The sequence below is a fragment of the Trichosurus vulpecula genome, chromosome 2 (assembly GCF_011100635.1).
Source record: "Trichosurus vulpecula isolate mTriVul1 chromosome 2, mTriVul1.pri, whole genome shotgun sequence".
Taxonomy (NCBI): Eukaryota; Metazoa; Chordata; class Mammalia; order Diprotodontia; family Phalangeridae; genus Trichosurus; species Trichosurus vulpecula.
The window spans coordinates 67,342,589-67,358,663 of NC_050574.1; the positions used below are offsets into that span (position 1 = coordinate 67,342,589).

At 45.1% G+C, this 16,075-nt stretch overlaps 1 protein-coding gene across 1 annotated transcript; it reads left to right on the forward strand.

Moving 5' to 3' along the window:
* Positions 1–2,947: 2,947 nt before the first annotated feature.
* LOC118835483 (L-amino-acid oxidase-like) lies at positions 2,948–15,560 on the forward strand. Its single transcript, XM_036742672.1, has 7 exons — positions 2,948–2,960; positions 6,042–6,256; positions 8,144–8,256; positions 11,285–11,486; positions 12,382–12,450; positions 12,569–12,705; positions 14,684–15,560. The coding sequence occupies exons 1-7, from the start codon at positions 2,948–2,950 to the stop codon at positions 15,558–15,560; spliced, it is 1,626 nt and encodes a 541-aa protein (XP_036598567.1).
* Positions 15,561–16,075: the final 515 nt, after the last annotated feature.

A 16,075-nucleotide genomic window follows, 5' to 3' on the forward strand; every position in this document is an offset into this window, starting at 1 on the left:
TTCTTTCTCATGATTCATTCCATTGGTTATAATTCTTCTTTACAACTGGACTATTATATAAATAAGTTCAACATGAAGGTATATGTAGAACCTACATTGGATTACATGCTGTCTTGGGGGGGAGGAGGGAGGAGAGGGTGGCAGAGAAAATTTGGAACCCCCAAACCTGTGGAACTGAATGTTATAAACTAAAAATAAAAAATAAATTTATTTTTAAAAATGCTATCATTCTATATGAAGAAATATGGAAGGTACTGGTACTATTTAGCCTGGAGAAGCACAGATTTTAGGGAGGCAAGGGAAGAGGAGACAATGGACTTAGTAGCTATGTCTAAGTATTTAAAGTTATGTGGAAAAGTGTTGGGGCTTGTGCTTGGCCTCTGAAGACAAAACTAAGAGGCATGAGTGGAAGTGTCAAAGAGGCGCATTTTAGGCTTGATATCAGGAACAGGTCATTTAGTCCAAGTCTTTATTTTACAGATGAGGAAAGTGAAGTGCCAGGGAGACCAAGTCCAGGTCATGGAGCTAGTAAGTGTCAAAAGCAGGATTTGAATCCAAGTCCTCCTGGTTCCAAGTTCCACATTCTATGCACTATACCATGTACCTCTCTCACAATTAGAGCTATCCCAAAGTAGAATGGTCTGCTTGAAGAAGCAATGGATTTCCCATCACTGAAGCTCTGCAAGCAGAAGCTAGATAACTACTCATTGGCTATGTTGTAGAGGAAATTGTTGTTGAGGTATAGGTTGGACTAACAGGCCTTTAGTCCAGCTGATAAATAAGCATCCCTCCTCCCAAATTTATCAATTTATTTATTTTTGGTTTTCAACATTCACTTCCATAAGTTTTAAACTTTCTTCCCCTTCCTTCCCAAAGATGGCATGCAATCTGATATGGTCTCTACACGTACATTACTATTAAACAAATTTTCACATGAGTCATGTTGTATAGAAGAATTATAACGAATTGGGAGAAACCATGAGAAAGAAAAAAAGACAAACAAAAAAGAAAATAGTCTGTTTTGCTCTGCATTCTGACTCCATAGTTCTTTCTCTGGATGTGAATGGCATTTTCCATCATGAGTCCTTTAGAATTGTTTTAGGTCCTTGCATCTCTGAGAAGGGCTAAGTCAATTGATATCAGTCATTGCACACTGTGGCTGTAACTGTGTACAATGTTCTCCTGCTTCTGCTCACTTCAGTCAGCTTCAGTTTATATAAATCTTTCCAGGTTTTTGTTAAGTCTGCCTGTTCATCATTTCTTGTAGCACAGTGAAGCACAAATAAGCATTTCTTAAACACCTCTCCTGTGTGCCAGGCACTATGCTAAGTGCTGGGAATAGACTATAAAGACTAAAATAATCTCTATGATAAAGGAATTTACAAAAAGGGGAGGTGATTTGTTTAATACCCGTGGGGTTCCAAAATTCTAAAGTCAAGACTAGAACCCACATATTTCAAATTTCAATCAGGCCTCTCTACCTGACTCTAGGAGAGATGAATACCCTCTGATTTACCTATCCCAAGGGCTTTCAAATGGAAGAAGTCTGTGATATCACTTTGTTCTGCTTAGTTATAGAAAGCCCAACTTGAACCCATGGATGGCAGATTCTAAGGAATGACTTCCCAACAAATAGACCTGTCCAACAGTAGCAAGCAATTCCTGATGAGTATGGAAACAACTATTACTGACCTCCTTCCAGGAATCCCCTTCTGTTGATTGACTCTAGTCTTACAGGAAATTAATTAGGGAGGCAAATGCATTGTTTTGGGCCTGAATGAGTCAAGATGAGGGACATCATTTATGTAGTCACTCATTCCACAAACATGTACTGGGTACCTACTACCTGTAGGGAATGATGTGTAAGCTCTTGGACCCTGATCCTCAAGAACTGCTGACCAATCACTCTTCTTACTAGCCCCACCTGCCCCCTGTTCTCTCCCACCTGGCATCTGCCTTCTTCTGACCCTCCTGTTCATATGGTATGCTCTGCAGCATCTCTGTGCCCATTCTTCACTACTTCCTACTTATGTGCCTTCTCTTCTCTTCCTCCCTGCTCACCTCTGTGCCCACACCATTTTTCAGAACTCCACTAGTTCCCTGTCCTCAGGTCTCACTTGGGGTCCAGTTAAAGAAAGGTTGGTCTTTGGCTCAGGTCTGGGTTGGCCCTATGTCCAGGTAGCCTACTAGTATGAATGCCTCAGGGAAACTCTTAGGATTCAGGAGGAAGGGGGAAAAGACCCCTACCTGCCTACCCTCAGCTGGCCCAAAATGGAGGAAGAGCATATGGGCTATGTCAGTGCTGGAAGAAGGATTCCAAAATCAGCTGAGAGGCAAAGGAAGAGAGTCCTTCTCCCTTCTGGAAGATCCCAGGCAAAAAACCGATAACCATTCTGGACAGAACAATGAAGGACAGGTAAGGCAGGTAGGATAGGCAGAAGGGGACAACGACACCCTTAAGGAGAGAGCAAGCCCTTGGCTGAGGTGTTTATCCTGGCTTTGTTCAAGACCATGGGATCTAGGGCTCTTAGCTACTTCATCATCTTCTGGCAATGGGCTCTGGGGTGCCCCATTTCATGCCCCAGAGACTCTTGGAGTCCTCTACAGGACAGTCAGTCCAGGGCCTAGAAGGAAGAAGGGGACAGTGAGACACTTCCCACTGGGAGTCAGGCACTTTCTTTGGTGAGGTATGGTGAGGAAGAGGAAGCTTGAGATGTAAATGAATCAGCTGGGGCAACCACACCCATCAGCGGAGCCTTGGGGTTTGGAGAGAGGGTGGAGTGACTTGGCTGGGACCAGTGGAGCTCTGGGGCTCCTTGGTAAGTAAGACCTGAGGGCTGGTTGGCTGAGACACAGATGGGCAGGTAGGGAAGGGGGGGCTGAGGTAGAACTGAATCCCCATAAGAATGGGCCGGCAAAGCTCACATCCTGGCATACCTAAGGTGTCATGGAGATGTGGGGTGAGTGATGGTTCAGATGGCAGAGAATGGGTGACTGGGGAGGGAGTGTCAAAGAATGGGACTACCAGGGGCTGAGGACAGAGCTGAGGGGAATGGGAGGGATTGATTAGGACCTTGGGGGTCAAGGAGATGAATGGATCAAGAGGACACAGAAATTTGGGCTAAGGGATGGATTTGGGGTTGAGGGTCATGAGGGGATGGCAATCAAGCTATAGAAAATAGAATCAAGGAAAAGGGGCCATAGGGAATGAGAAAGAGGACTTAGAGTCCCCAGCTAGGGGAGCTAGAGACAAGATCATAGGAAATGGGGGAAGAGGGTGGTTGTGTGTGGGACATGGAAGTCATGGGGATAGAACTGAAGAATAAGGTCAGAGTAATGGAGGAGAAGCTATGCAGGATAAAGAAGGTAGTGCAGTGCAATGGAATGAGCCCTGGACTGAGCCCTGAGATCTGGTCCTGGCTCTGTTACTGACCCACTCTGACAATGGAGAAGACTATTTCACTCTCTGGGCCCCAGTTTCCCAGACTATAAAAGAAGAAGAGTCAGACAATCTAAGCTCTAAGGTCTCTTCCAGCTCTGATATTCTGCCCTCTGGAGGTTGGTTAATGAGAATTTGGGGCTGGATAGCTCCAAAGGTGCAAGGCCCCCTTTTCTTAGTTTCCTGCTTTGGGGTATCTCTATCTGGATAGGAAGCCTGATACCTCAGTTTCTTTCCCCTACTTCAGTGGGGAACCCAAAAGAATTCGTTCCCTTTAATGCTACAAGCTTCACTTTCATCTGCTGTGAAACAAGTGAAACACTGGTGGAACACTGGCAATGTAAATGATTTCTAACAATGGCCAGGACTGGAAGCTGGGTCTCCTTCCTTGCTCCCTCCCTAGTAAGCTAGATGACTCTGGAGAAATTATAGAAACTCTATGTTCTGGTTTCCTTCTGCATTAGACTTAAGGATCCCCAACTAATTGTCACCTTGTGAGAGTCTCTCATGACTTATTAGATGTTGCTTATTAACTAGACAGAGAAAAGGGAGTAGCAAGAGAGACTGGCATTCCTTCATCCATTTCAGAATGGGAGAAATAGAGGCACAGGGTACAGAGCGGTGAGTCCAAGTCTGAGCAAAGACTGGAACCCAGCCCTGCCTGGAGAACAGTAAAAGCAATATTGCCTAGGCTGCCATCCAGCAGCCTGAGGGAAAAGAGTTTCCTGATTTCATCAGAGATTTGTGAGGACCAGGAGGCGCCCCTTCCACAAACCCCAGGGTCTCTGACCCAGGCTTTGTAGGAGGTGGGTCCAGGAGACTGTGGTCACTGTTGAGAGCTAGATTCCCCGTGCTCCTGGGACCTGCTTTGTGTCTGATGAGTAAATTTGTGCCTATGTCTATTTGTACTGTCTGAGTATCTATGTGAGGGTGTGTCTGAATGAATGGATATATATTCATTATACACGTATATTCATATGAACATATGAATGAATATATTCATTCATTCATATATACATTTGGGAAGCACTGATTATGTGCCAAGCGCTGTGTTAGACAGAAATAGAAAAATAAACAAGATGATACCTGCTGTCATGGAGGTCACCCTCTGTTTGGGAGAGAAGGCAAACCAGAAGTTCAGCTACAGGGTCCAGAGAAAGACTGCAAAGTCATTGGTGTGGCTGGCAAGGCCCCAGGATCCTCAGGTGACAGTGCCCAGGGTGTGGAGGACATAGAAGCAGGTGGGGCAGATAGAAGGACATGGGGTTCCTCCATGTCAGCAGACAGAGTTCCCATCACACCCCATGGAGGGAGTGATCAAACAAGTCAGATGGGGCATGGGAGGAGAGCACCCCGTGGGCCTAAAAGGAAGTGTTCGCCTTTAAGTAAATGTTTGTACGCATTTTTTTCCTATTTGTACTTCTAATTTGGTGTCTGGACTTCTGTTTTTTTCTGCACCTGAGGCTGTGTAAATATGTCTATGAATATATTTGAATATGTCTGTATGGAGGTGTGTCTGTGTATCTCTATGTATGGGAGAATTCTGTGTTTCCACACTCTGTACCAGTATCTCTACGTAAGTATACCTCTGTATGTCTGTCTCCTTGAGCGTCTGAGTGGATGTCTGTCGAAATTGATCTGTAGGGCTCTCCATATATATATAAATAAGTCTCTGTGACTGTAATGGGGCATGTCATGATTGGGTGCGTCTCTCTGTGGGACATATGCTGCAATATATCCAGATGCATACTCACATAGAGACAGACTCATAGAAGGGCCCAAGGGACATGGCAGAGGTGGGGAGCACTTGGGTAAGGATGCTCTGGACTTATTATAGGCTTTGTTGACTTGAATTAATTATCATAGTTGACGCTGATGTTCCATGATCTGGTCCCCATAACAGTCCTGTGGAGGAGGGATTAAGCCTTGTGGGGCAATGGATAGAGTGTAGGTCCAAAAGCCAGAGAGATGTGGGTTCAAATCTTCCCTTTGACATGTATGAGCTATGTGAACCTGGGCAAGTCACTTAACTGTTCTATGCCTTGGTTTCCTCATCTCTAAAGTGGGGATAATAATTATTCCTACTTAACAGGGTTGCTGTGAGAGTCTGAAATGAGGCAGCCCTTTATAAACTTGACAGCAACGTTAATGCACTAAGACAGCTGGGTAGCGTAATGCTGAGGATGAGGCTCAGAGGCATGGACACCTGAGTTCAAATCCTACCTCAGGCACTTACTGGCTGTGTGACTCTGGACTGAGTCCTTAGCTTCTCTTAGCCTCGGTTTGCTTGTAGCTCACAGGATTGTTGTGAGGATCAAATTCAACAGCATATCTAAAGGGCTTTGCAAACTTTAAAGCTCTATATCAGTTCCAGTTGCTGTAATCCCCATTCTATAGATAGAGAAGTCGAGGTTTACAGGCAGTATTCAAATACAATCTTGGCTCAAAGTCAAGAATTCATTCCCTTTCACTTTGACCTCAATGAAAAAAATGAGAAGCCCAGCCCAGGGCAAGATAAGTTGGGGGAGGGGAATGCCCTGCCCTGGGCAGTGCCCTCTTTCTCCATCCCCCCATCTTCAGGACATAAACCTTTTGTCCACAGGTGTCCTGACCTTGGCCTTCCTGCTGGCCATTCCCGGTTGCCATGGCTACTCTGACCGCTTTACCAAATGCTTCCAGGACCCTGACTATGAAGATATTCTGAAGACTGCCCAGGAGGGGCTTGGGAACTCTGCCTCCAAGAGGCATGTCCTGGTGGTGGGAGCTGGGATGTCTGGATTGACAGCGGCCAAGACGCTTCAGGATGCTGGGCACAAGGTAAGGAGGCAATCATTCACAAACATTTATTAACAGCCGACTCTATGCCAGACTGGGAGCTTTCCAAGGACAAGACCCTGGCTCCCTCAAATGGTGAGCTCCAACCATGTGGCATGGCAGCCAAAAAAAAGAATGGAATCCTAGCTTCGGAGTAAAGGCAAAGACTTTTCTTTCTCTTGCTCTGTCCTCCAAACTGTAAGTTCCCTAAGGGCAGGACCAGGATCTTCCCCTTACTCTCCAAAGGCATGCCCTTTGTATTCTTCCATTTTCTCTCCACATCAGGGCCTGGATTTGCTCCTTCTCTTTGTGTATCTCTGGGCTTTTTTTCTCTCTTTCTCTGTCTCTGCCTCTAACTCTCTGCCTTTCACCCCCATCCTACCCTCTCATCCCCAAGCCCACACACACAGTCTTTGGTGGAGGCAGGGCTCACAAGAGAAAAACCAACAACACAGGCCCACAGTGTAAAGAGTTAAAAAAAAATCTGGGTTTTTACTCCCAGCTCTAGTTGTGTGACCTTAGGGAAGACACTTAACCTCTCTGAGACTCATTGTCCTCACCTACCTGAGAGGAGACAAAATCAGAGGAGATAAAGGCCCTGCTCTCAGAAAACAGTCTAAGGAAAACAGAGCAAGAAGCAAAGCCAGACCCTTTCTTCATGGAGTATGATCTGGGGGAGACAGCAAAGGAGCAGACCTCTGTTCTACCTACAGAGAGCTTATGGTCTCAGGAGACAGTCAAGACTCCAGCTTCCTTCTTTGGTGAACTTCCTACCCTGCCTCCCTCAAATACTCTCATTGTAGTAGATTCGAAAATGCTTTGTAAACTGGAAATTCTTGAGCACAGCTGAATCAGACAATAAGGGTCTGGTCAGGGGTGAGACTGAGGGCCTCTGAGGGCCCTTCCAACTCTGAGCTTCTGTTCAGAGGAGCACAGTGGCTTGGCTTTAGTGGTGAAGGGAGACTTCCTGGAAAAGGTGGTCCTTAAGTAGGACGTATACAGGAAGGGAAGGGCAAGATGTAAGTAGAAAGAATGAAGACTGGGACCACTCCTTACAAGGAAAGGTTTGAAGCTAGTTTCTCCCTTAATTCTCAACACAGATCAACCCCCACCATCCCCTGGGACCTCCCCCAATCCTTGCCCCAAACCAACCCTGCCCCACCCCACACACAGCCTTTTGACTGAATCCAAATTTTACTGAACAAATCTTTGGTAAAATTTAGATTCAGACAAAAGGCCATACTTAAGGATTTAGAAGGCCACATGTGGCCTTAAGGCCACAGGTTCCACACCTGGCCCAAACCAAGTCCCCCCCCACTACCACCTTGGGGTCTCTACGCCACTGCTAGCCACCTTCAATCCCATCTCTCAAGGTCAGGATCTTCCTGCCTTCCAAAATGGAGAAACTGAAGCCCCCAAAGGGAAAAGAATTTGCCTAAATCAGTGCAGAATCAGGACTTGAGGCCAAGGTCCTTGATTCCCAGGATAATGGGACCATACCTGCACCACACCTCACCATGCTCTATCTCTCTAGTACAATTCGCGTACCTTAGGGGCAGAAAATGTCTCACTTTTTTGTATTCATCTCCCCAATGACTAACACATATAATAGGCACTTAATAAATGCTTGTTTGATAATTGATTAGATTACTTCATGCTGACATTAAGGGAATGAGGGCGAAAGGATATAACCCCTCACTGCTCTGGGCTTTCTCTCTCCATTCTTGTGTACTTTCAAAGGACACAGAAGAGTTCCTTCCTCCCTATACCACTGCTGTTCAATCATGAGTGACTTACCTTCACCTCAAGCTAGGGAGAATGGAAGGATAAGAGGCTATGCTGTAGGCAAAGTCAAGTCTTGGATTAATGAAGCTTTCTTCCTGAACCTAGGTGACAGTCCTGGAAGCCAAGCACAAAATTGGGGGAAGAGTGGCAACATTCCGGAGCCCAGAGAAGAACTGGTACATTGAACTGGGTGCTATGAGGTTGCCAGCCCACCACAGGTGAGACATGGGACAAGGGACTAGGGAAGGGACTGAATCTAACAGAGATGACAGAGTCTAACTTGAACAATTGTGCCCAGTAATGAACTTTCCAGAGTCCTATCAAATAGCCTTTGGGAAACACGTGAAACAGAGATTATGATCCCTATTTGATGAAGGAGGAGACAAGTTCAGAGATGTCAAGATACCCAAAGTCCCACAGCTAATTTAATGGCAGAGATATTGCAAAATACTGTTGTCTCCTTCATCCCAGACCAAGGCTCTCCCTGCTTGCACAGGGTTGCCACCAGGGTCAGGCCAGAAGGCAAAATCAAAAATTTGACTTTGGAAATGAGTTGAGCAGAGCAAAGCATCTGAAGGACAGAGAAAAACCTGGAAGTCCTGGAGGAAAGGGGAGGAGGAATAAAAGAGAAAGAAGGGAGAAGGAGGAGGGATGAGAAGGAGAAGGGTCAGAGAGAGGAAGTGAGGGCAGCCATCAGTTTGGTGGTACTATAGAAAGCTGGTGGAGAAACCAGCACGGGGAGATTTGGGATTGTAAACCCACACCAGGAGGGGAAACTCACTCTCCCCAGTAGCTTGGTATAGTGGGAAAAGAATTAGATCTGGGTTCTAGTCCCAACTTTACTTGCTACTGGCCTCTCTGAGCTATGTTATTCTGATCATTAGGCAGCTAGGTGTCACAGTAAATTGTCTTGAACCTAGAAACAACAGGAAGACTTTTGTTTGCCTGCAGCCTAAGACACTTACTACCTGTGTGACCTTTGGCAAGTCACTGTGTCTCAGTTTATTCAACTATAGAATGGGACTAATAATGGTAGCGTTAAACCTGAAAATTTGGTTGAAGGAAACAACAGAGCTAGGTGATAGAAAAATCCATGTTGTTTATTATTTTCCCTTAAAGCATAGCAGAGCTAGCTTACTTGTACGTACAAGGAGTCAGAGTATAAACTCTGGCTGCCTGAACAAAGCAATGAGAAAACTTATATACGTTATTTTAGCAGAGCTAGCAAGCCTGTATTACCTCATTTTTTATGACCCCCATGTATGTTTAACCATGATACAAGAAGAAGATTTTCCTTAATTGAATAGAGTTGTAAAGGATGTTGACAAAAGTCAGTTGAAACTACAGCCCAGCATCTCTGTGTCTCATTACATTCCATAACATAGTATATACCTGTAGAATATTAAGCAAGGTAATCTCTCTTGGGGTTAGGGTAATGTCCTTAATGATCTGGCCTTGTTGACAGAGGTAAGGGTATTGCCTGAGCAAACTTTTAGAGAGAACAAAGAAGCCTAGGTCCTGGATCTTCATCCAGTTACTCATAAATACAGGCTCTGGGTATAGTTGAAATTAAAAATGATATAAAATAGTATAATATTTTCCACAGTAGCTACTTTTCAGGGTAGATGCAAGGATTAAATGGAACAATATTTGTAAAACATTTAGCACAGTGCCTGGCATATGGTAGGTCCTTAGTAAATGGTTGCTTCCTTTTTTCCTTCCATCATTAAAATATCCCACCTATCTCACAGGAGTGTTGTGGGGAAAATCCTTGGTAAACTGTCAAGCGATACATGAATGTGAGTTATGCTTGGAATCCTTGAACATCAGAGCTTGAAGGGAGGACCTTAGAGCTAAGGTCCCCACCCACTCTGCCCTCATTCTATGGGTGCAATTATTCCTGGAAGGGAAGTGACTTGCTAAAGTTAACCCAGGGAATTAGTTAGTGGATGACACTGGGCACAAATCCAATATAAAAGTTTTCAGGACCAAGGAGAGTTATTGCCTGCAGAGTGTAATGGAAAGGGGTGTTCTGTTTACAATTAGATGAGCAGAGTTGGAAACCTGGTTCTTCTTAGTTTTCTTCATCTGTAACATGAAGGGGTTGCACTAAATGGCCTCTAATTTCCATCCCTTCCAGCTCTAAATCTATGATCCAAAGAGATAATATTTGCAAAGTGCTTAGCAAACCTTAAATTGCCATATTATAACTAACTCTCTAATATAATCTGATATAATCTCTAATATAACTAACCCCAAGTATTCTGTTTTCCCTCTTTGATCAAACTATTAGCTAATAGAGATCACAGCTTCCTATTCTACTTCCCTTTGCCTCCTCTTTTCTTCCCCGTTCTTCCTACCTAGTGAATCCATTCCAACCAAATCTGAATCTGTCAATGATGTAGCCCAGGGAGAGGGAAAGAGCTCTGGACAGACAGTCAGGAGACATGAATTCTAAGTCTGAATTTAGCCACTAGCTTGTTGTGTGGCCTTGAGCCCACCCTCTCACTTTTCTGGGCCTCGGTTCCTTCCTCTGTGCAATGAAGGGTGTTGAACTAGGTGATATCTAAGGCCCTTCCCACCTCAAAAAGACTATGTGCGCATGGTGCATTTCTTTAAAGTAAGCATTTAGAAGCAAAAAGGAATCATTCTGAACTACAATGAGTTTTCACTCCATTTGAGAGGCCTCATTCCTCTGAATGGACTCAGAATTTCTAATGATAATTAAAGAGGGGAATAAGTATTTATAAAGCACTTACTTTGTTCCAAGCCCTGTGCTAAGTAAGCGCTTTACAAATATTACCTCATTTGACCCTCACAACAACCCTGGGAGGTAGGTGCTGTTATTATCCCCATTTCACAGATGGGAAGACTGAGGCAGAGATGAAGTGACTTGCCCAGGGTCACACTAGTAAACATCTGAGGTGGGGACTTGAACTTAGGTCTTCCTAACTCCAGGCCCAATGCTCTATCCCCTTGTACCACCTGAGTGCTTCAGTTATTCAAGAAAGATCCTCAACTGTAGTTATCTTTCCCTGAGACCAAAAACAAGATGAAACTGGCAGAGACAACAGCAGGGGAAGCAGAGGCTAGACTTCAAGAAGGATATATTGCTTAGAGCTCCTTGGAAGAGGAAGGCAGGGTAGTTTTGGAATTCCTTCCTGGGGAAATCTCTCCCATGGTTGAGCTGCAGAAGGTGACCAGGCCTGGTGTTCCTGCTGGGGCTGTCTTCTTTCTGTGTTCCAGGCTGGTCCGATTCTATGTGGAGAAGCTTGGTCTGAAACTAAACACCTTTATCCAGGCTAGTAACAACACCTGGTATTACATCAATGGCCGCCGACATAGGACCTCAGATGTGCTGAACAATCCCGACATCCTGGGCTACCCTGTGAGACCCGAGGAGTCAGGCAAGATGCCCAGTGTACTCTTCCAAGAAGCAATAGCTAAGGTGACCAACAGACCACTCATTCAGCCACCTCCTAACCTCCCCACCTTGCCAATAAGATGTTGGTTCCTTGGGGCAGCTGGTGTGTGCCAGCCTCAGAGTCTGACAAACCAGACCTAGCTTGGGTTGCTGGATTCTCTGCTCATTCCTGTTTTCCCATCAGGCTTCATCTCCAGGAAAGGGTGGAGGGACAGCTGGGCACTTGGGGGCATTTGTGTCTCATGCCCCATCAGCATCTCCACTCCAGGGTGCCTGGTCTTTTCCTGTGATAGTCCTCTCTCAAGGAATAAGTGGCTCAAGCCAGAGGATGTGTATTTGGAAGGCCCTTAAGGGAAGAGGCCCTTGCTAAAATTTCGAGTCATAGATCAAATAGGAGACATGGATTCAAAATGCCAATTCGGCCACTAGTTTGTTGTGTGGCCTTGAGCCAACCCTTTCCTTTTTCTGGGCCTCAGTTTCCTTCCCTGGACAATGAAGGAGGTTGAACTAGGTGATATCTAAGACCCTTTCTACCTCAAAAAAGCTATGATGCATTTCCTTAAAGTAGACATTTAGAAGAGAAAAACGAATCATTCTGAACCACAATGAGTTTTCGCTCCCTTCTAGAGGCCTCGTTCCTCTGAATGGCCTCAGAATTTCTAATGCTCAATTAAAGAAAGGAATAAGGGAAGTATAGCTAGGACTGGTCCAATCCTGTCCCATCCCTTCTCCTCTCCCTCAGCCCTAATTCAGGCCCTCAGACTATTTCCTCCATCTACCACCTCCTCCTTCCCATTCAACCCTGCCATTCCCTCTTCCCTTTAGGAAGAAGAGTGCAGAGGGGAGATGTTCAGGCCAATAGCAACAATAAAGTGCTTTGGCTGCTCCTTCACTAATCCACAATACCCTTTCCTTCCAGTTGGCAGAAAAGCTGAGGCTTACCAACTGTAGCCATGTGATGTCTACCTATGATTCCTTCTCCACCAAGGTAAGGGCTGTGGGAAATGAGGGAGGGAATGGGGAATTCAACACCTGGTTCTTTCCCTTGCTATGCCTCCTTTCTCCCACCCCCTGAATTCCCCCTACCCACTATGCTTCTCACCCAGGCCTACCTGCTAAAGGAGGGGAAGCTGAGCCAGGGAGCTGTCCAGATGATTGGGGATATCATGAATGAAGATGCAGGCTACTACAAATCTCTCTTGGAGTCCCTGAGGAATGACATCATCTTCTCTAATCCAAATGGGTGAGTAGGACATGAACATAAAGCCCATGTGGGAAAGGGAGGGGTGCACTGGCAAGAGTTTCCCAGCCTGGAAATGACTTCTATATGCGAGGAGCTGCACTAAGTACTTTACAAATATTATCCCATTTGGCTCTCACAACAACCCTGGGGGGTAGAGAACAAGAGGTTCTCTCTCTCCCCATATCCAGTGCAGTTCCTTTAAAGGAGCCAAGGGATTTCAAGCGAGGTAATAGCAATAATAGAAAATTATGCATAAGGACAACAGAGAAGTTTAACCAAAGCACAGCAGGTGGTCCCAGGGGGAGAGGTCATTATAGAATGGGGAAAATGTGGAGAGCTTCATGGAGGAGGTGGCATTTTAATTCAAAGGACAGGTAGGAGAAGGGAAGAGAGGGAGAAAATTCCAGACATGGGGACAGTAAATCAAGGACATGGTAAAAAAAGAGGAGGGTATATTTGAAAACAGAGAGTTGTATTGTTTGTCTAGAGCATGAAGTATGTGTGTAAAGGGGGAGGGGCAAAAGATAAACTGTAAATGCTGAGATAAGTCTGGAAAATACCAGGAGTATACTTGGCAACATAGGTGTCCTGGTGGCCTCCTGCATGTTGGGCAATCGCTCTCAATCACTATGAGAAGATAGGGGACCTGACAATTAAGATGGTGCCAGGTTGTGGCCAGCCTTGAATGCCGGGATAAGCACTGATAGTTGGGAGCCCTGAAATAAACAGAAGAATGGCATGTCCAGGTCTAGCCACACACAAAAAAAAATCTACTCTGTCAGTGGAGTGACAAATGACCTGGAGTGGGAAAGGATTGTAGTTGCTGTTCAGTTGTGTCCGACTCTTCATGACCCCATTTGGGCTTTTCTTGGCAGAGATACTGGACTGGTTTGCCATTTCCTTCTCCAGCTTATTTTGCAGATGAGGAAACTGAGGCAAACAGGGTTAAGTGACTTGCCCAGGATCATATCCACTATCCACTGTGCCACTTAACAGGAAAGAGTAGAGGACAGAATAAATTTAAGAAGCTATTGATGTAGTTCAGGCAGATGGTGATGTGGGCCCATTTTAAGTATGGGAATAGAGAAGAGGAGGAATACACACACATATATGTATGTATATGTATGTATGTACACACACACACACATATTTTATATATATATATATATATGTATATATACATAATATATGTGTGTGAAAATTGTCTCAGAGCTTTTCCACCCTCGTTTCCCATTAAGACATCTGAGGTCAGAGATAATAAGCTCATAAGATCTAGAGCTGAAAGTGACCTCAGCAGCCAAGGTCAAACCTTCTAATCTTGTGGATGAACAAACTGGGGCCCTGGCGCTAAGCAACCTTCCCACGGTCACATCGATTGCAGTTAGCAGAGCTGGGATTTGAACACAAGCCTTTGGCTTGAGTCAATACACTTTCCACTGCTTCACTATTCCAGAATTAGGGGAGGGAAATGGGCAAGATTCTCCTTTCACCTCCCCCCACCCCCACCCATCTCACCAGTGATGGAGCTGTCACAGGAAAGCCTCTGACCCAAGGGTCCTTAACCTTTTCTATATCATGTGGCAGTCTAGTGGCACCTATGGACCCCTTCTTAGAATAATATTCACAAAAGACATAGGATTGCAATGGAAATCAATGATATTGAAATACGGCTATCAAAACATTTTTATATAAAGCACATGGACCCCAGGTTAAGAACACCTACTTTAATCAGTTAAGCAGTTTTTCCCCTTCTTGGGGGTATTGCATTTTAAAAGACAAGTCTGCATAGAGAAATGCTTCACAACAAGAAACATACTGATGATAGTAGCATTTTAGACTCTATGACAGGCAAGTTGGGTGATACTTAGGAACATCAAGGGACTCCTAGGACCACCCCATTGGTGGCCACATCCATTGTCTCTCTAGAGAGCTGAGAATCTCACTACCCTGCTTCCTCCTCCTTTTCTTCTTGGGACAGCTTTGATGAAATCACTGGGGGCTTTGATCAGCTCCCCGATGCTCTATATCATACCTTGAAGCCTGACACAGTCTTATTGGGGGCCACAGTGAAGAAGGTAGAGAGGGTTGGGCGTCGGGTCAAGATTACCTACCAGAGTGGAAGACCCTACTCAAGCCAGTCCATCATTACAGGTGACTTTGCCATAATCTCATCATCAGCCAAGGCCACACGCCTCATAAAGTTTGAGCCACCGCTCTCCCAGGCTAAGCAAGATGCCCTTCGTTCCATCCACTACACCAGTGACACCAAAGTGGTACTGGCCTGCCAGGAACGCTTCTGGGAACGGGATGGCATCAAAGGTGGGGTATCCATCACAGACCTGCCCACGAGATTTATCTACTATCCCAGCCATAATTTCACTGGCAACCTAGGTGTCCTTTTGGCTTCCTATACTGCGGATGATGACTCTGCCTTTTTCCTGGGGATGAAACATGAGAACGTGGTGGATATGGTGCTGGGTGACTTGGCAACTATCCACCAGAGGCCCAAAGAGGAGCTTCAGAGACTATGTCAGACATCCATGGTGAAACACTGGTCCCTAGATCCATTCACCCTAGGTGCATATGCAGAGTTCACCCCTTACCAGTTTGTTGACTATTCAGAAAAACTCTTCCAGCCTGAGGGCAACATTTACTTTGCTGGTGAGCACACTGGCCTGCCCCATGGCTGGATAGACACAGCAATCAAATCTGGGCTCCGGGCAGCTCGAAGCATACAGGCAGCCATTGATGCTGCTGCTGCTGCTGACTATGATACTGACTATGATGATCATGCTGACTATGATGCTCACTATGATGCTGATGTGGCTTTGGATGAGGAATCATCTTTCTTTTAAGCATTCAAAGGAAAGTTCCAAAACTCCTGTTCTTCACAAAGCAGCCTTTGAGAATGACAGAAGTTAATGGGAGGGGAGTGGGATGACAGAAGGGAGGGCTGACTGGGGAATGGGGCAACCAGAATATACACCATCTTGGAGTGGGCAGGAAGGTAGAAATGGGGAGAAAATTTGCAATTCAAACTCTTGTGAAAATCAACTCTTGCTGAAAACTAAATATATTAAACAAACAAGATATAACTGAGGAAAAAATAAAAAGAAATAAATAAAAAGAAATAAACAAAAGAAAAAAAAGAAAATGAAAGGAGTTAGAAATGGGAGGTGGGAAGTAGGTGAGCTAGGACTCCATTAGAATAGCCTAGGGACAGGCATAGAAAGAAAATAAATCCAGTTAAATCAATATTTATAGGCAATTTGCTATAAGTTTATAGGCAAGTGACCACTACTATGGACAATGCTGGGTATTAAGAAATCAAGCATTAGAGTTTAATCACAGAGTCCAAATAACCGAAAGC

What these genes read in the sequence shown, in the direction of transcription:
- LOC118835483 (XM_036742672.1), top strand. An exon ending in TCCAAGAAGCAATAGCTAAG is followed by an intron (nt 11,487 to 12,381) that starts GTGACCAACAGA and finishes CTTTCCTTCCAG; the next exon opens with TTGGCAGAAAAGCTGAGGCT. An exon ending in ATGATTCCTTCTCCACCAAG is followed by an intron (nt 12,451 to 12,568) that starts GTAAGGGCTGTG and finishes CTTCTCACCCAG; the next exon opens with GCCTACCTGCTAAAGGAGGG.